General features: G+C 40.0%; 1 protein-coding gene across 7 annotated transcripts in view; it reads right to left on the bottom strand.

Annotated features, from left to right (window-relative positions):
• Positions 1-6,970: 6,970 nt before the first annotated feature.
• The window catches only part of SYT1 (synaptotagmin 1), a 358,139-nt gene continuing 344,842 nt past the window's right edge, over positions 6,971-20,267 (bottom strand). For all 7 annotated transcript variants that reach the window (XM_075747487.1, XM_075747476.1, XM_075747516.1 and 4 more), the window contains 2 exons: positions 14,837-14,970; positions 6,971-10,103 (listed from right to left, as the gene is read on the bottom strand). In XM_075747487.1, coding sequence (XP_075603602.1) covers positions 9,897-10,103; positions 14,837-14,970 — 341 coding nt within the window. In that variant the 3' untranslated portion in view covers positions 6,971-9,896. The remainder of the gene's footprint in view (positions 10,104-14,836; positions 14,971-20,267) is intronic.

Raw genomic sequence — 20,267 nt, 5'->3', positions numbered from 1 at the left:
TCAGCCTCCTTTTCTCCAGGCTAAACAGCCCCAGTTCCCTCAGGTGCTCCTCATAAGACTTGTGCTCTCCAGAGCCTTCACCAGCTTTGTTGCCCTTCTTTGAACTCACAATCAGTTATTTCATGGTAGTATCCACATCAGTAATTTCCAAAGTGCTGGGATTTCCCTCCCCACCCCACCCCTCCCCGATGAGTACGGTGTGGCTGTGTTATCACGCATGTGTTGAATCATGTTGCATGGCAAGGAAGAGACCATGTTTCTGCTAATAGACCAAATAATACACTTCATGGATAACTGTTTTAGATAATTAACAGGATCAAATATTTTCAGATGTTCTAAGTAAGTAGTTCAGATGAAAAGGATACAGTTCTTGCAGGATTTTGAAAACTGATCTAGCTCTACAAACCTATGTCACAGTAAGTGGCTGTTCTACAGTGTGGAAATATATTTTTAATGAGATGATCAGGAAATGGCATTAATATATTTTCTCTCTTTTTTTAATTTTTTTTTCTTTTTCACTCTGAGGAAGAGCACAGCAACCTTTAAGGATATTGAAAATCTCGACAGCTTTTGAATAAGATGACTTGGATGATGATAATATGATTGCTTAGCAGATTGTGTCAATGGTAACTTCAGATTTGCAATGTTAAAAGCTAGGGTTCTTGAGGCCTTTTGCTGTGGCTTTGAAATGTATATAGGTAGCTTTTGCGGTATAGTAATGCCCAGGTGCCCAAATTGTGGATCAGAAGTCTGTGTGCTGCAAACCATAGGAAAAGAAGTCGAACGTGGCAACAACGTGAGTGCAAATGAAGTGGGAAAGTGTAGTATATGCCACGTAATATGCTCAGCAAGGAATGGTGTGTTGCTGCTTACATATGGAGGAAACCTACTCTTCTCGAGGTGCTGAGGAATACAGTGTGCCGTGCATATTTGTATTTAACAGCTGCTAGTCAAGGAACACGCTGTGTAATTGTGCAGGGACATGAAATATTCTGTCATGAAGGAGCTCCTCATCTATCCTTGAACATATCGAGTGTGAGAGGATTTATGGAGCTGTCACCCAGGAGATAACGAATGCACACACATACAAAAGAAAGTGAAGACACTATAAAACAGTTGGCCTGGCTAGCAGGAAAATGAAGGAGTTCCCTGATAGTTAATGCTTTTAACTTGCTAATGCTTTTGATGCGTTTTAAGATCTAGACTGCAGTGAAGTTTACTTTTATTTGACCTGTATTGACATTCTGTTTAATGTTTGCTGTCTCCTCTGTATCACATAAATTTTATTTTTTAATATAACTGCGAGTGAGTGTGGGATAGCAGTGCGACCAAGAGCTTGCTCCCTGTGAGATGCCTTAAAGAGTGAAAATGAGTTGGCCTAAGTCGGCTCAAGAGTAGGGACAGTCCTCTTAGCATATGATCAGAGGAGAAGTATTTGTGCTGCCAACTTCAAACAAGGCTGGGAGGAGACAGGCTGAGGCTAATACGCAGTTCATATTGATTGTTCATCTACCTTGGTTATAATGAAATGGGCTTGCATCAGGGTGCTAGGCAGAGAGAGTGTCCGCTCTCTCTTAGGGGAAGGGGTACAGGAGATTTGATGAAGGCACTCGAGATGATGAAAGTCATGGTGGGAACTGATTGAGAATTTCTGGTGCAGGGAAAAAAAAGCCCTTGGTGTCGCCCAGTCCATCATTTTTTCTCCATCAAAAGTGCTACTACACTTCCTTGAAGTGCTGGAATGACTCATCATTGTTAATAAGGTATAGAATAAGATCATGAAAAAAGTATACTTCACACTGCACATGTACAGAAAGGAATTATATTGTGGGAAGCGATTAAGCACTGTAGCATCTTTGTAATTTACACACTGGAACAAGTATTAAGTGGTTGCAAAGGCTTTTGCAACTTGATGTTTTTCCCTGAACCCATGCTCCTAAAAGATGTTAGGCACCGGTTGTTGCAGAGTGATTGAATAAACTTTAGAAAGGAAAGTTGGCTAAGCAGAAGTGGAGCAAGGGAAGCGTGAGAAGAATCAACAACAGAAGAGCTTGTACTCAGCTGGATTAGGGAACACAGTAAATACCACATAAACAGTAGCAAACATGGGATCAAAAGTTTAGTTAGAAGAGATCATTGGCATAACAATGACATGGGGAAAGACAAAACCAAGGAAGACAATGTGGACTGAGGCAGTGTGGCAAGAGACAAAGATGTGGTCCCCTGATCTGCAAGTGATTTCTTTTTCTTCCTGCATTTTTGCCAATTTATTCCCCTGTGTTATCTGTACTTTAAAAAACATCAGCTGGAGAAGCTTGCCTGCTTTTCTTGCTTGCTGTTGTTGCATTACTAATTACTGCAGATTTAATTATGGTCACGGTGCTCAAACTTTTCAGACAGCTATTTGTTTGCGTTAAATCCAAGAAGTGAGAGCATTAACCAATTCTCCTCATGACTGAGCTGGAGTGGGAAATGTAACTCTTTGTGTGGGGAAAAAGGCTCTTTTTGGAGGCAAGGAGCAAATCAACAAAGATAAGATAACCTGAATCTTCTCAGGTTTTTCTTCTGGAGACTTGGAAGGCTTAAACACAAGGCAGTAGGATGCATCTTTGCTCTGGTACAAATCTGTAGCTAGATACTTTTTCTCTAGTATAGTAGAGGTCTGTAGCTAGGATACATATTTATTCATTTGCCCCGCATTTATTTTTCTGTTCGTTTATATAATCTCTATAAATGTCTTGTGTTTCCCTCAAGATTGGCTCTTTTTAGATTTACTTCTCACAACTTCTTCCTGCCAAGGACTCTCAATTCCTTCTTATACCCTGTGTTTGAGCTACAAAGACTTACCTGATTCAGCTGCCATGGAGAGCTTTTAGCTCTATATCAGATCATATGACAGCTTTTAACGGGGTAGTATTTTCCAGTTTTCCAATAGGTAATTTTCAAGGCTTAGTGTGATCTTTGAAAAACATTTTGAGATGTTTGCATGGAGGGTTCTATCATCTCAGTGGTAGTAGTCACTGTAACGGAGAAATGCCCTTAACGAAGTCAGGAAGCATCCTGGCGTTTCTGCACAATGCTGCACTGGGGCATGTAGACACATTCTGTGGATGTGTGAAGTATGTCTACAATTAAACCTATTCCACATAACAAATATGAAGTCTAAATATGTATATGAGGACAGTAATTTGAACATCCTTTGTGTACTCCCACTTCATCATAAGCTTTCATTACATTCTTACAGACTACTGACAAGACAAATCTATTTTTCTGTCAGCAATTCCTGTACAAGAAAGGGGTTCTGCCTTCATTTTCCTTAACGGCTTGACCAGCTCTCCTACCTTCTCTTCTCATTGGAGATCACCTTTACAGAAATTTTTGTACTACTGTTCATAAACGTCTCTGGAATATTTGGGGGATCAATAACATTTGGGTTGAAGTGCCTCTCTGGGTACTTGGTTCTCAATAGATGAAATTAGAGATGGCCTCATAATTTACATCTGTTCCTGCTGAAACAATTTTATGCCATAGGTAACTTTTGTCAATTCATTCCTCTGTTTTCTAGATCAATAACTAAATATTCAACCACAACAATGAACCTCTTAGTACCCCACCCTTAATCTTACACTATTTTGAAATGTGACCATTTAATCTTCTTTTAATCCATGAAAAAGACTCTGTGAGTCACTCTATGATTACTTAATCTCCTTGATAGCCTTCCATCAGGGCTTTTCTGTATCAATCACTGTCAGATCATGGTGCGTGGTTATAGAGAAGTGAGCGAAACTCTAAGAAGTTTGGTGAAGCAAGAAATTAAAGCCAATTAAACAATTTAGCCACTTATTATTAACATTGAAGAATTGGCTTAGAAATTCTTGAGTGAGGTGAACAATAGGGACAACCTTGTACAGGAAAGAAAGAAGATATATGATGAAAGCTGTTTGACTCTGTGAAAGTCACAGAAACTATCTAAAAAAAATGGTTTAATAATATTGCCAGTTTCATGAAGAAAAAAACCTATCATCTTGAGCAGGATGCAAGTTACTGAGCCTCAGAGCCTGTCTTTCACAGAATGAGTGGATGATAACATTTCTGACTAAGTGCAAAATAATTGACTTCAGCGTTGCATTCCAGGTTCCAACCTGTCAGGCTTTCAATCAGGATTTACAGCCAGAGATCCTCCTCCTTGTGATGAATGGTCCAAGGGAGAAGACAAATATAGCCTAAGCCCAATCTGGACCTCTTCAATGACAGATCCATGTCAGGGTTTTGGAACTACCTCTTGGTGCCAGTGGGCGCTGCGGCTTCTTAGGAAAGAGTAATGAAATCTTCTAGGCTAAGATACAAGTATGTGAATACAATAAATACAAGGAGAGCTCCCTGGGCTCTGGAAGAATGAGAGCAAAATTTGGGAGGTTTGTGCTAGCTTGTGGGATAATCGTGATTAGCAGAGCAGAGAGTATTTTGCCACTTTTGTGCATTGCTCTTTTATGAGAAAAACTGATGCCGGCTCCAGTTGGTGCCTAACATCAGTGGATCGCCTACTGTGTGCTTTCCTTGTTGTAAGTAATAAGAGAGTGTACAAAGATATGAAATGGTTGACTGAAATTAAATGTGAGCTGTCAAACTGATGAGATTGGTTCTATCAGAAGATGAAACTCTTTTCTTTTGGTTTGGGGTTTTTTTTGGTTGAAACGGCTGTTCAAAATCTCAGTATGCTATTGCAAAGTGCATGCAGAGAATAAAAGGACTCTGCCACCTGCCCCCTCCACCTTCACCCCAAAAGCCTGGAAGAACAGTCTTCACTTCCCCAACCTATTTGGCCTCTTCAGATGCTCCATTAAGGATGTCTAGATCATTCCCTAGTTTGTAGAATTTTATGTTGAATACAGCATAATCTTGAAATCTCTTCGTATGGCTCTTGTGTCTGAAAATATTGCTGCAGGTGTCAGTCAGTAAGTACCACACAGAGTTAGTCTTCTCTGTATTAGTTTGTCACATACTTTTGGAACTACTTTTTAGTGCGATATTAAAAGTACTGTCTATATAGAATATAAAAAGATTTAGTGCATGTAAGGTAAATGTAACTAAGACTGGGTAAAAGTTCTTGTGGTATGTATAGAAACCCCCTTTTCCCTACTATCTTTAATGCCTGGATGAACAACAGTGTCTGAACTGACACTGAAAACAGGGGCTGGACATGAATTTGGTAGGTATTTGGTAGATATATGTTCTGAAAAGCAGGTCAGTATGTGTATAAGAAACTGAACTGGCAGCCTGGAGTGAAAATGCTAATGCATAAATAAATAAGGGAATTGACTGTTACAGTAATCAGAAAATATAATGTTCTAATTCTTGCTTTGCATAACTAACAGGCAATTAATTTTCATTGACTCATGATGTAAAAAGTGATCGAGAGACGTAGATCTTTTGCTTTGGTAACAGTCTGTCAGTTGGGAAGAATGTTTTTCTTGACAGTTGATTAGGGGTTAAATGAGCTGAATAAAATTGGTAATTTTTGCTGCTTTTTCCCACTTAGTACAACAGCTATTATATGAAGCATTTTTCCTTACATTAATTGTAACGACTGGCTTTAACTGATTAGCCCTGTTGGAAGAACTGTTTTTGATTGACAAATCATTTTGGTATTCTCAAGATCTGCAAGAATGGCTGGTGCATTTAGAACCTGGATCAAAGTATTTTTATTTATTGACTTTGATAGATTTGGGTCTGCTCTTAAGCAAACTACTCCTCATAGGGAAATACGTGCTTGCTCTGATCATGCAACAACTTAGATGGCGAAGAAGGGAGCAGCATTATCTCATACCTCCACAACGTGTAGGTGTGTAGGTATGAGATGTGTAGTTCTATGGGGAACTACATTGCACCACAGGAGTGTTACCTCAGCTCCTGCAGACCAAGCAGGCATCACCTCACAGCAGATCTGTAAAGCCACGAACACAGATTCCAGTCATTCACAGTTTTGGAAGAGTAACTGCTCTCCAAATCACCAGGCCCACCAGGAGATGTCGGCCTGCTCTCGCTCGCTGAGAGTGGCATCAGTCCCTTTGGTGCTCATTGGGTCTAGATGAGAAAAAAATAGCTGGGAGAAAAGAGGGCACTTTCTAAGCAGTTGGAATAGGGTAAACCCTGAAAATATTTACAATGAGCTCTAACTTGTAGTAAGGCCTCGTGTAAGCAAGGGCTGTGGTTAAACTGGTGCATATCAGTAATTACCACAGTGTGGTTCCTGAAAGGAATGGGCAGATTTGTCCTGAGACTGGGGAAAAAGGAAGGGTGGTGGGGATTGCTATGGAAAATGGCTACATAAAACAAATATGGGTACCAGTTTTGGGGTTTTTGTTAGGTTTTTGATATGTTTCTCCTCATAGGTTCAGGAACTTAAATTATTTCATAGCACAATGTTTTCCAATATTTTTTGTTTGAGGATTCACTTCCTCCCACACCTTTTCCCCCCTATACAGTTTAAGCTCTTATTTAACGATCTTTAGCCTACAAGAGGCTTGATTTTATGGCCAGCTTAGAAGTAGCTCTTGAAGGCAGGTTAAAATATACCATCTCTCTCCAAATGAAAACTTCAACCACGGCTCTAACAGAGTTGGCTTAAGGAGTACTGATGGTAGGTAACTACTTGAAGTTTTTGTTGTGGAATAGAAACTAGTCCGTGTTTTGATAGAGAATGATGGTTTTGGAGGTAAATTATCAGGCTCCTTGGGAAAACAGGGTAATAGTTCTTCATCTGCAATAGAGGTAGAGAATTCATCTACTGGAGCCGTGCTGGCTGTGACCATCTTACAGCGGACCACACCGATGAAAGCAGCTTTTCACAGCCCCTCAAAAAGTGCTGTGCTATTGCACTTGCAATACTTCAAAGTTTATGATTGTGCTAAAGTCCTAGAGCGAAATGTCTTTTCCAAACTTTAGATTAAAAGAGAAACACTAGAACATCAACAGGAAATAAAACATTTTTATTGAATATCTGTGTAATATGTATGTTATTTTAACGACAATTGGAAAACTCTACTGTGGGAAGTCACTACACAAAGTGAAACAAAATATAAACCACCTCATCAAAAATGAAGGTAAAATACGGCTAAAGTTGTCAGCTCGCGGGCCACGAGCGATATGGCAGGATAAAACACCCCAAACATTTCTACAAGATACAGAGAAAACCCACACAGAGAAACACTCAAGCAGGCAGTAAATATACACAAAGGCAACTAGGATCTTTCTACAGCATCAGATTCTAATACTTCACACAGCTTTGTCAGAAAGGTACATGTGGCTTCTTTGAGGATGAAAATGTCATCTTGGTCACATGGCAGGTTCAGTCTCTGAGAATCATCGTACCTTACAAACCAGTTCTACGGTGACGTTCAGTCTGGCAGTGTAGGAAGAGAAAACATTAAGAATACCTTAACACAATGAGTCAGTCCTGGCAGTTTGAACCTGCAGCTATCCTGAATGAGCAACTGAAAGTTGGAGACCATGAAGCTCTTATGCTGGAAAGCTGACTGTCTACTTCTTCTCTTTGGTGGGGTTTGGTCCTTAAGGTTAATATTTTAAAGTATTCCAGCTTGATGCTTTGCATGTATGCGTGCCTGTTTCTATCAGAAAATGTCTCACTTGTGTTTTTCCCGTGTTTCATGTAAAAAAAGAAAGAAAATGGGTCTTGCTATTCTCACTTTTGGAGGTGGGGAGAGATCCAGGCTTTTATTCTCCTCCCACTGCTTTGCTACTTCTTTTACCCTGCAGTGTACTGAAAACGGTGCTCGGCCATTGCTGCACTGACCTCTCAGACTGTCACGCCTCTCCCAGAAGCAGAACCTCGAGGGAGACTGTGGAATTTAGTTTTCAGTACACAGTTCTCTGATTACATTCATCTCTGTTCTTTGTTTTCCGTAATTTCTTTTAGATACAATTGATAAGAACATTAATGGTTAACTTCTCATGCCTCCCTCCAAAAGGTATAGCGTTTCCACATTTCTGGGGTAGTTTGCATGGCTGAAAATGATGGACTCTTCAAAGCATTATAAATATATTCACAGCTTGGAAAGATAAGCAAGGGGCCTCAAAGGACGGTACATGAGATAGAAGTGATGCCCTAAATGACTTGATGAGATGGTACAAGCTGAGATGACATGCTGGCTAGCCATCAGATGACTATCTACAGTAAAGCGGCAGAGGGTGAGGGAGAGGGAGGTTGGAAATGTAGAGTATTGCACAGGGCTTGACAAAATGCTGCGTGGTCAACCCATTCAATATAGCATCCTTGTCCCCTGCATAGCCCTCCAGTTCTAAATTGGTCCGTCATAACTAGAACTGCTTGTGCTATGCATTCCTTCGGCAGTGCAGTAGAAGGGAATGGCAGTATTATTACAATATCACTACGGAATAAATTGATTGCTATCCACTGAGAAAACTACATTTCTAAGCACACACGGCAGTCACAGTGATACACAGAGCAGTCTTTCAAGACTCTTATGGAATGACTAATAGCTTCATAATAGTGCCATTTACTACATAGTAACATTGAAAACATTTAAAAACTCCTCCTGAAACGAGCATCTAGTATACAGAAGAGGTTGCTTCAGTTTTCTAGAACTTGTTCTTTGTTTTCACTTTTTTTTTAAAGGACAAATTAAAACTTAAGTATAAATAGTATATAAAAGGTCACTAGCTGTTCTCTTTTGGCTTACTTTGAAGTGCATTTAGAACTATGGCTAAATTTTGTCATCTTCTGATGGGATTACAATACTGTCTGTTTACCATGAAACTATTTTGTATAATAAACTCACACGGCTGTGTCTAAAAAATATTCTGCATTCCTTCTAATCTGAGTTAGTATAATAAAATATTTTGTTACAAAGTCTAATGTGCAAACTCATTATAATGTGAAATCGTGGATGGAATTCACAGTATGCAAATTTTGTATAAAGGTGATAACGGAGAGCTACTCTTGTTTTCATGGCAGCATTTCACTACTGCTGCGTCTCCCCCCTCCCTTCCCCCCCTCCCTGCACAACCTCTGCAATGGTCTTTTTGTGTTAGATGAAACCGTTGCCTCCTATGGAACTGCTTCCTCAACTTTCAATCTAAAGCCATTTCAGTCTGTTATGTGTTTGCTTTGGAATATATACAAAAAAATTATATCCTGGCTTCTGGCTACGTCTCCTTGAGGTCAGCCATGGAGCTGCTCAGATCATGCTAAGTTGCCTGTGAAAGAAGTCTACCCAATCGGATTTGCCCCTTCAAGATTCACTGTGGACGCGTAGCGTGTTATTAGGATGGTCCAGTTGAAAGCTCAGATTTAAGTTGTCCTTTAAGATGTCAGTGTTACACTACTAGTGCCTTACAAGTTGGAATTTTTTTTCTGGAATGCAGACGATACAATAGTTACCCTATAATATATTATCAGCTCTCCTATATCTCAGTCAATTTACATAATTTAAAATAGAACATCTTATTAAAAACATCTAGATATACACAGATTAGGAAACGCTTACAACATACAAATACACAAACTAGAAATAAATTCTCAGCATACTGGTGTATATATACAACTGTGTGATACAATAAATAATTTCTGTCATGCTCTATCTACACATCATATTGCTTAAAAGAAGAGTAGATGGGGGGGCAGTGGTGAAATGAAGCGCCTTTAGAGGGCTCTCTACATTTAAATTTGTGCAAATTAAAATAGGAATTTAAAAGTACAACTGATCTCTGTCAGGAACACATGGCTGGAAATGAAAGGACCCATATTACTGAGGTATTTACAGATACTGGCTAAAGAGCACTATGTGGGCAAATGCAGAAAGGCTTCTTCTTCTTCTTCTTTTTCTTCTTCATAATTTAATTTAATTTAATTTAATTTACTTCTTGACTGCCAGCATGGCATCTACCTCCTCCTCGGGCTGTAAGGTGTGCCACTGTGCAATGGGCCGCCGGGGGTTGGCCAACATGTCTGACCAATGCCGCAGCTCCGCTCCGGTGCTGTTGTAGCCCACAAAGACTTTCCCGATGGCATCGTTCTTGCCAATCTTGTCATAGTCCAAAACAGTCACAACAATTTGCACTTTCTACAACGAGATAGAGAGAGACCAGTGAGCGTGATAGCGGGGGGAAGGTGGGCAGGGATAAATCTCAGGACAGTCGATGATGATGGAGAATCCATGTACATGAAGGGGGTAAGTGTGTGAGAGCCAGAGCAGGTTCCCCCAGCCAGAACCAAATTCAAACTTTTGTCTTTGCTTCTTGTGAGCCTTCCAAATAAAATTAAGTTCACAACCTCCCTGCTAACTCGACATTTGCCCCTTTTCATCAAAGAGCTTCATACGTGAATTGAAGTTGATTTTTTTTTTTCCTTTAACAGATTAATAAACTATGGATTTTTGTTGTTGTTGTTGTTGTTACTAAAGAATCAGACTACTAGAAGTTTGTAGGGATAAAAGTGAGATCTTAAGGTAAGCTAAGTCAAACGTAGTGCAATTTAACGCATCATTATTCTTTAAGTAAATTAGTAAAAATTAGGTAAAATTCAGAAACGGCTCTATGCCAAGTTAAGGTTAGCAATCTCATACTCTATTCTGTTAATTGCTTTTCTGCTTCTAAACAACTCTTAGCCATCCATCATGCATGCTAATCAGTTATTTTCAAATAAATTCTGAACATAGCCCTTACAGTCGCTATATACATATATGCATGTGGACTCATCTCTCTGTGTGTGTACGTGTGTGCACTCAAGTATGTATGTACTGTGTGTATTATATAAATTTATATAGGAGTCAAGAAAAGCAGCTGCATGCTCAAGGGAGCTGGAAAGAAGTATAAACCCCATTGGCTCGGGACTATGACACACCGGCGCTGCCTGCGACTGAGTGGGTGTTGGAGTGTCACTTCCGCTGTAGGAACGGTGACCTTTGGCAAACGGGGTTAAACTATTCCCACAAAATCTGCGCGAGCTCACCTGTCACAGCTCATAGACAATTTTCCACTCATTTAGACTGGGGCACACTGGGAGGTGATGTTCAAGCCAGGCATTTGCGTATGCGTTTGCGTGCACATGCCTGCATTCCTCTCCATCAGGTCATTAATACTCATCAAAAGAGCACAAACAGCTATTCCTTCAGTGGAGTGGTGTTCCTCCCCAACAGCACCTAAGGCGTTAACAGCCTTGGGCTGGTTTTACTAAACTGTAAACGCTTCTCCTTAGGGAGCTTTATTTTTAAAGATGAACATACAGTTCTTTTCCTGATTCCTTTCTATCCCATGGTAAATACACACAGCCCCTTATTCCAGTGCAAGTTTCCCAAACTGGAGGAAGAAATGCCCTGAAACATATTTCTTCCAGAAAAATCTTTTATTCTCAAGCATCAGGTTTTTAAATTTAAGGCTTTGAATATATGTACAATCTGGATTTCTTACTAGAATGATTAATTTCAGTACTTGTAATAGGATTATCTTTTAAAAGTAACTGACGCTTTTAAGCATATCTGCAAGACCAGACTCATGAGGTCTATTTTATAGAGTCCATTCCCTTACAAGATGATTGTACAATTCACTGAGCCAGAGAAAGAGATGATTCCAACAGGCACTAACGCATTTATATAGTTGCTGATGACAAAAGTGTACATCAAACTCAAGACTCTCTCTCCCCAGAGCACTCACAATAAAAGGCAATATCCCAAAGCAAGTATTTCTAGATACCAAAATGATGTTTCAGTGCTGCCGTTTGCAATATACTCACTTTTAATGTTGATAGTACCTCCCCATGTGAACATTTGTGTTTTAGATGCATGGTACGATCACAGAGATAAAAAGTAAGCATGAGGCTATTATTTTACGGTACAAAAAAAAGTTGCCGCTGCACCTAGAAGCTTGGGGGCTAGTTACTATTGGATTTTTTTTGGTGTTAATCATAAGACAACAATGACCACTATAAACAAAAGACCCTTTTCCTTGCTCTATAAAGATGTAAGAACAGCTAGCTCAGATGATTAACTCTGAGATGATTTTCACCTCATGGTCTCTGACTTAACCCTACAGAGAAATGTGAGCATCTCTTTGCCTTTGTACTATACATTAAAGGAAGAGCTGCACTGCAAAACCCAACAGGTGCTAGTAGAAAGCACCACCTCTGCTAAAAACACTTGGATTAGCAGTTTCCTCATTGTGATTAGGCACTCTTTGGACTGAAACGGCCTGGAGACATTGCTACCTACAGAGGCAATCTGTCTTGAAAACAGCAGAACACATGCTTGATCTGCCTGTAGCAACAGGATTTGACTTCCTAGTGGTGTTCTCCCATTACCTTTCAAGACATCACTTTCTTTCCCTTAGGAGCTAGAATCCATATTCACTATTAAATTGTTGAAAATGTTAGTGTTTGGCCCATTTTAAATTACATGGGTATGCTGCTATTGAGCTGCTTACTTTCCCTTGTCTTCACTCTCTAACCACTGTGAAACTTGTATAACCATTATTTTTTTTTTATTTGACTGTGAAAGTTTGCTTAATGACTTTTACATGAATTACCCCAAAGTCACAGTGATTCTTACCATATTAAGTCTAAATAACATTTAAAGTGTGTTTCGCTAATGATGAAATTGCTTCAGTAACCATAATGAAATCACCTCTAAATATAGTCTTTTATAACTAACTCCAAAATACATTGGCGTATGACCAAAGTCCATAATTACAGAATTTAAATTGAGGCTATATACTGAAGTAAATAGCTATAAACTCACTCTAATAAAATTATCCAAAAAAGTTCAAAATATTAAAGTGCTAAACTGCAATACTTTTTAAAGGGCCTATATGCCCTTTACAAAGCTGACTTAGGATTAGAAGGCAAAACGGCCAAGTACCTACAGAACGCACCTAACCATGCCAAAGCTCGGACCTGATAACTTGGAGGTGCTCATTCCAGCTCCCCAGTCCTGTCCCTATTTGAAAATCAAGACATTCGCTGCCTAAATTGCCAGAGAGGCTCGATTTGATGGATCTTTTTTTTTTGCCTTTGGGTCTTTGATGCTTGTCATGAGATTTTTTTTCACAAGAACACAGACCGGCTTTCATTAAAATCAATGGGAATTAGGCCCCACTGGATTTCCCCCTTTTTGATTCCTAGAGTCCACAGACACCTGTACGTGCTGTGGGGCATGAAGAAACTCCTGAACGGGCTAGTCGTGCATCCAAGTCACTACTTCTAGTGCCTTACCTTGTCTAGTTTTACTATCCTTGCTGGTACGAAGTCAATAAAAAACAACCACACAGCTTTAGTTGAAATGTTAGGCCTTGGCTCCTGGGCTTCTCTCCAGTACAGTTGCTATCAAAATCCAAGACACAGAGCCTCAAACCCCGTACCATGCTCTCATCTAATCAAGAGGTGTCTGCATGTCCATATTGCCTGGGAGTTTTGTTTACAAGCCACAAAACGATGTATTCCCAGACTGTTTTAATTGTGGTCATTCAAACGGGGAGGTCCCTGAAAGTACACTTCCCACACTCAGCTCCACCCAGAAAACCTACAGTCTTGCTTAAATTCTCCACAGAGCTCCCCGGGGTGGGTGGGAAGCCAACATGCAGTTCTTTTCTGAGGATATTTAAATCAGTACATCTTCCCCTGCCAATGAATGCTCTAACAAGTCAGCAAAAGAACATAACGGTTTAACACTAATGGTAAAGGCTTAACAGAAATGGAGGAGGCCTGTACCAACTGATCTGTTTGTGGTTTACATTACCTAGATAAGACCAGAGACCAAAGACTCTCTCTTTCCAAGCAAACCACCCAACTAACAGGTGATCTGATGCTCTGTGGCCAATCATATACTTATTATATATGCAGAAGTGATGTTGCACTCCCAAAACAAGCCACAGGCACAGGCAACAAGAGTATTTGCCTAAGATACTGACAATAGAGGTTAAAATTGACTTAGGGAGGGGAGCAAATTGGATGTGGGTTTCCCACATGCCTGCTGACATGGTTAAGACGACCTTCTCTCTTGTGAGAAAAGGTTAGTTAACATCAGAACATGATAAAACTCACTCTTATGAGTGAGAGATGATTTGCCTCCCAGTAGCCCAGAGGTAGGTAACTGAGTCCCTGAAAAAAATGACATGATGTCTTGTCCTGGTATTTTCCACTGCTAATGTAGGTGACTTCCAGTTCACTGTGCTGACTTCTGAGGCCCCTAATTTTAGGTGCTGGACTCTCCAGGAGTAGCACCCGGACAACTTCTGGAGCTCCCCTGAGGTGCCAAGAAAATAGGCAATGCAGTACTGACTCCTGAGATTCTCAAATGTCTTTTTCCAAGGAGCATAGGAATCACCAAAAAGTTTTCACGGTGTAGTGAATAACTGAAAAAAAACCCTGAATTATGTGTTTTACTTAAGAGGGATGCTGTAGTACTTTCAACAAACAGGACCAATAAATGGACAGGGAACACAAATGCGTTCAAATCATTGGGGGAAAATTGCTATATACGCCTTTTCTTTTATCCCTATACTTTTTTGCTGGCACATTCCTTCGCTATCTCCCTGTGGATTTTTTTTTTTTTTTTTTAGAATCCATTTCTGTTAACAGAAAATGTCAGTTATCCATTTCTCACTGATGAATCAAAGCTTCCTAAGTACTGTGCATTTTATCATTTCCCTCTTGAAGCAGTCACACTCATCTAATGTAGCACAGGGCTGGCACCTAGGTGCTAATGAAGGCATGCACACGTGATAATTAACAAGATTCCTGTTAAATATTTATAAGATCTGAGAAATGGAATGCAGAGGGAAGACAAAACACTGTTTGACATATTACCTGAATTTGCTCGAATGGTACTTCAAAGCTGAAAGACTCGTTGTAGTAGGGATTCAGAGTGTTCTTTTTAATCGTAGTCTTTTTCTTCTTCAGCCTCTTACCATTCTGCATCAGATGGATCTTCACATAGGGATCTAAGTAATCAAGAGAAAAAGTAGACCTAAGAAGGGTAGTTCAGTGTGTTATCTGCAGATTTTAATCCTGCAAATTTAAGACTTAATGAAAAAAAAGAAAAACCTTTAGCAACAAACAGCTTGTATTTAAACAAAATCCTAATATCCACTATAGAAAACCTCCTGTATTACTGCAAAGTGTTCCTGATGAACAAAGGTACAAATCATTTATTGCATTATCTCCTTAATGCTGCCAGGGAGGGGTAAATTCCCACCTAACTTTGTTCCGTAGCTCATTAACCATCCTGGAAACGTTTTTACTTTAATATTATTTATTTACTGCCAACATTTGTTGGCAACGGGGCTGCGGGGTGGTTTTCCCAAGAGTCATGAGCACTGCTGAATTCACGCATGGCGCGCACAGGGTTAGGGCAGCTGGCTGCTCTGCGACTGCCCGGCAGCTCTTCCCATCGCTCCTTGGGCGGGAGCTGCACCACGGTTTTCCCGTCCTCTGACATCCCCGGCGGGCTGTGACTGACACAGCACAGTGTCCGTGGGTCTGCCGCACAGACCAACTGCAGGGCAGGAAGGGGCTTTGCCCTTTAAATCCCAGTCCTCTACCTTAGTGCTACATGCACCTACAGTATGGTGCAGGCCACGGTATTGGTATAGATTCTGAATTGGTTTTGCTACTCTCTATTGAATTCCCATTGTTATTTTGTATGATTTCTGGTGGCTAAGGAACAGAACTGATTTGGTACCTAATCAGGCATTCCTTGCACAAGCAAAACTCTCATGGCTGCTGCTGCCGTGAAGTGGCATCTCAGTGGTTATACTTACAATGGATATTTTGCCTGTGTAAAAGAATAGCACTATCAGTCTTTAATCTGGTACAAGAGCCATGTTCCCATTTAGAGAATAAACTAGCAGTTCTTCTTGCATGGTGGTGCTAATTAGCAGTACCTTCACTGAGCTCAGTTATTTTTCTGTTTAGGCCTACCATGAAGCACCATTTGAAGCATCTCAAGTTCATCCTTTTCAACAACCTGTATGGTACTGTCACCAAAATTTGGGTAGGAACCTCCTTTGGCTTTAGGCAGCTGAACTGTGATGTATGTTGAGGCAAGCCTTCCCTCTAGTGAGCTCACAGAAGCTATACAAAGCACCTGCCAGCCACAAGTCTTCTGTGGCATAAATTGAGAGAGCCTGATTGCAAACTATCGAAGGAAAGGGCTTCTCCTTTCCTTCCTGAGAAAAGAATGGGGCTACAGAAGAGGAATGATTAATTAATACTGAAATTAAATATTGTCACTATGAACAAACCATGCTTTATGACTCTGCAACGAAATTCAGGCTTGGAGTGTCTGAGAAGAGTAATTGCATTCTGCTGCAGTCAAAATAAGCTTTACTGTGGAAGACCTAGGAGTTCAGGACAGGTAAGTTACTGGAGTGATTTGATCATGGTCTGCAGTGCCTCTGAAGGGAGTATAGTTTTGGCAGTGGACTCTTCAGGCCAGCAGACAAGGATGTAATCAGATCTAATGGCTGCGAGAAGGAACTAGACAAATTCTAATCTACAAATAGGCACGTACTTTAGTAGTAAGGCTGCTGAAACAGCTGGAGTAGCTCCTCAGTGTTTGTGGTGAACTCTCTGTCACAGAGGGTTAAGAGTCCTTCTCCCTCAAAGACTCAAGTTCAAGTAGAAATTAAATCTGGGTAGGTTTACGCTCGAGGCTAGACAAGGGATTGCAAGGTTTCCTTTTTGCTGCACAATGTATGAATTAAGGAGTATCATGTGAAGAGCAGAAATGCTAGCCAACAAAGTTCTATTTCTTTCTGAACACTGAGTTCAACATGGCTGCATACAGGGTTTTGAAGGTGTAAAACAGGTAAATCTGGACTCCTTCAACAGTAGGTGAACTTGAGAGAAGCTCATCTACCTTATTACTTTTGCTGAGGCTCCACACAGCATGCACAATTGTTTTGACATGCAAAATGATGTTTTAGGTATAGCTAATATATAGTAAGGAAGTTCAGTAGTCAAGGAGCCAGTGGAATACTGTTAAGAAATGAGATAAGATGCTGTTAAAATATAATCTGAGGAACCAGAGTGAGCTGGGAGGCTAAACAGTACAGTAATACGTTATTATTAAGGGGATTAGAATTGAAGAATTCTATTAAAATAAATGCAGTCGATATAAGTCAATCCTTTACTGACCTCTGCTTGCACACAGACAATATATACAGATCTGATGATTATTCATACGCTCATAAGGAACTGTATAGTAATGATTTACATAGCGATGCAGACATTTTCCTATCTCAATAAACATTCCATATTTTGGAGAAAAATATTCTTAACCTAGAATTCAAGTGGATGTGAATGCTTGGGGTCTACGTGTACATTCACTTTAAGTGATTTGTTTCTATTGACTTTCTAGATTTTGTACCTTCATGCTGGTATTAGAGCAAAATCTGACCACCTCACGGCCATGGGACAAAGTCCAGAAGCTGGGTTTCTGTGGTTTCTTTTTCATGTCCTGATCACCTTCTTATGGTTGTCTGGCTGGGGATTTGAGTTAGGCTCAGTTAAAAGCCAGGTTTTTATTAGGGAAGATCCCAGCAGTACCAGATTGCCACGGTAGTGCAGAACTGTCAGTGGCAGAGGTCCCAAATGGAGCACAGAAGAGGACATATCATATGATAAAAGATCCTAATTTTTTTTCATCCAAGGGTAAAATTGTCATGCCAAACCAAATACAAACTGAATATAATCTAACTGAAATCATGTTTCTTCTTTTCTAGTTTCAGAGGAGAGAATTAAATAAGTTTACTCATCACAAACCCTCTGCAAATCAGAATGGGGTGTCCAGCTCAAGTAAGTGGATAGGCCATTAGAAATTTTAGCTGAGTTTCTCCTCATTAGATTGTATATCCACTTTCTATTTATTGAAGTATCCCAGTCTTACCTAGTTCTCCCCTCTCTTCGTTCTTCTGGGTCTCATCTAGGGCCCCCTCCACCACTGCATTACCTTCAGCCACACTCTCCCATATCCCATGACATTATCCCTAACTCCCTCAACTCTCCAATAATCTACTTGCTTGCGATCTACACAGACAATCTGATACCCAAGCACAGACTTTCTAGTAACTTCATGAATAAATCTCTGAAAAAGACAGATTCTGTTCCACCAAATAACAGAAGCTGAACTGCTTGGAGTCAATTATTAGAAGAAAGGAGGATAATCAAAAGAAAGCAGAACCTCTGGGAAGTGCCAGTCTCCAGTGATTTTTCCGAGATAAGGTTTAGTGCTAATGGAAACTTCTCTCTACTTGCAGTGCTGGCACCATTACTCATGCTGAGTAATACTTTAATATGTAAATAGTCTCACTGAATAAGTGAGACTAGTAAGGATGACAGAACTGATATTACAGCCCAGCGATGATAAATTGTCTGTTAAGTGCATAGCCTGGGTATAAAGGGCAGAATTTTTTTGACCAAGTAGACATGTCTACATCTGACGCCAATGAAAATAAATAAGCATTTCTCTTGATGTACTCTGGATCGTTATCTCATTCCACAGTAAGTATCTGTCTTTGGTCAAATAAATTGTGCCCCAAAATATTTATTTCTCTCCACCGATACAAGACAGCCTACTCGCTTTCACGTAAACAGTTACACTGAAGAAATTTCAAGTTAGAAGAGGTGCACATCACTCTGTTTTTTCCTCCAGTTTTATTTCTTGCAGGTAAACAGCCATTTAGATCCACAGTACATCCGTGTTTATCTGTGGATGGACATTGCACATCTATCTGGAAGAAAGGATGTTGCATCCAGAGCACTACAGGGTACAGCACTACTCCCCTGCCAAAGGGGACAGAAAGGCTGTGTGTCCCTTGCTTAATAATTCATGTTAAGCAACGTGTGGGATTAAATAAAATTCTGCTATTTATTCCCTCATTAACGGTCTAGCCATGAATGCTAAAAAGATGTAAAATTCATAACTGTGCATTGTAGATTTTACAACAACATCTCAAGGGAGTCTAGCTGAACAGCTTTAAAAGCACTGGGGGACCAACTGACACATTTTGTTTTCCTGAAGTTTGCAGTAAGATGCCAATACATTATTTAAAAGGTAATTGAAATGGTATGTAATAGCAGGTAAAGACTTCTGGAGTCATTTGGACTGTGAGGCATCTATATACAATTAAAACCCTCTTAAAATAATAACTAGTTCATCATCATCATGTTGTAGACAAGATGTACTTCATTATTAGATGTTTTAAAAAAGCAAATGTTACAGCTGAAAAAAAAATAGTACAACTCAAGAAAATCGTGGCTAATGACAACATCTGAGGAAAAAGTGGAACTTGAGAATAACTGCTTGTCAGTGGATTTTAAGATGAAAAATTTGTTATAGGGATCAGTAGTTAATGAAAAATCATTTTCCACCTAGGTAGGAGAGAATTCAACACACAAATTTTCAAGTGTACAGATCTTCAGCGGAAAAATGTCAACACAGTACCCAGCTTGGAATGGTTTTACTACAATGGTTTATTCTGAACGCAAATATGAGGATGGTGCCAGTCTTTGATAAATATTTGTAAGGCTTCTGTAATCTAATCAACATATGAAAAGCAAGTGCCTACAAAGTTGACAAATTTGAAAAATGATACAGGGCTAACACTGGACTTGATTGGGTGCGCAATTACAGTCCTGAGCTGCGTGCAGGGGGAGCCTAACTGTTTAAAGAAAAAAAATCCCACACACCTCTGTGCGGTGCCATCACAGAAAACTCTCTACAAGCCTTGAGTAAGCCTAACATGATTAATAGGAAAAAAATTGAGCCAGAACAAACTAGTCATAGATACAGCTGAATAAAGTTTCGTATGACAAAACACTGTAATAAGAAGGTGTTCTCAACTGAAATGTAGAAACCGAGAAGAAATATGGTGCCAGAATTGCCTCCAGCTGTATTTTTGTCTTCGAAATGTTCGGGATAACTGGGTACTAATTAGCACGTTTTTTCCCCCATCAGAAGAAAATTTATGCCAAACCGGTGCCAAAGCACACATCACTGACATTTAGAGGAAAGATGTCAGCAGACAGTAGAGTTTCCGTTGCAGGAAGCAGAACGAATTCCTGAAAGGCTCAGCAATTGATCCAACAACTGAAGAAAATCAGATTTGGAAATGCAGCCTTATAAATGGCTCTGAAAACACGGTTAGGACAGAGGTGACTTGCAGGGTGGATCGTTAGTTCCATGCTAAGGAGCCATAATTGCTCTCATCCTGCAACAGCGCAGCGGGGTGGAAAG

The sequence above is a fragment of the Balearica regulorum genome, chromosome 1, assembly GCF_011004875.1.
Source record: "Balearica regulorum gibbericeps isolate bBalReg1 chromosome 1, bBalReg1.pri, whole genome shotgun sequence".
Classification (NCBI taxonomy): Eukaryota; Metazoa; Chordata; class Aves; order Gruiformes; family Gruidae; genus Balearica; species Balearica regulorum.
The sequence above is the reverse complement of the archived record's forward strand: the minus strand, read 5'-3'. Positions and strand labels throughout refer to the sequence as shown.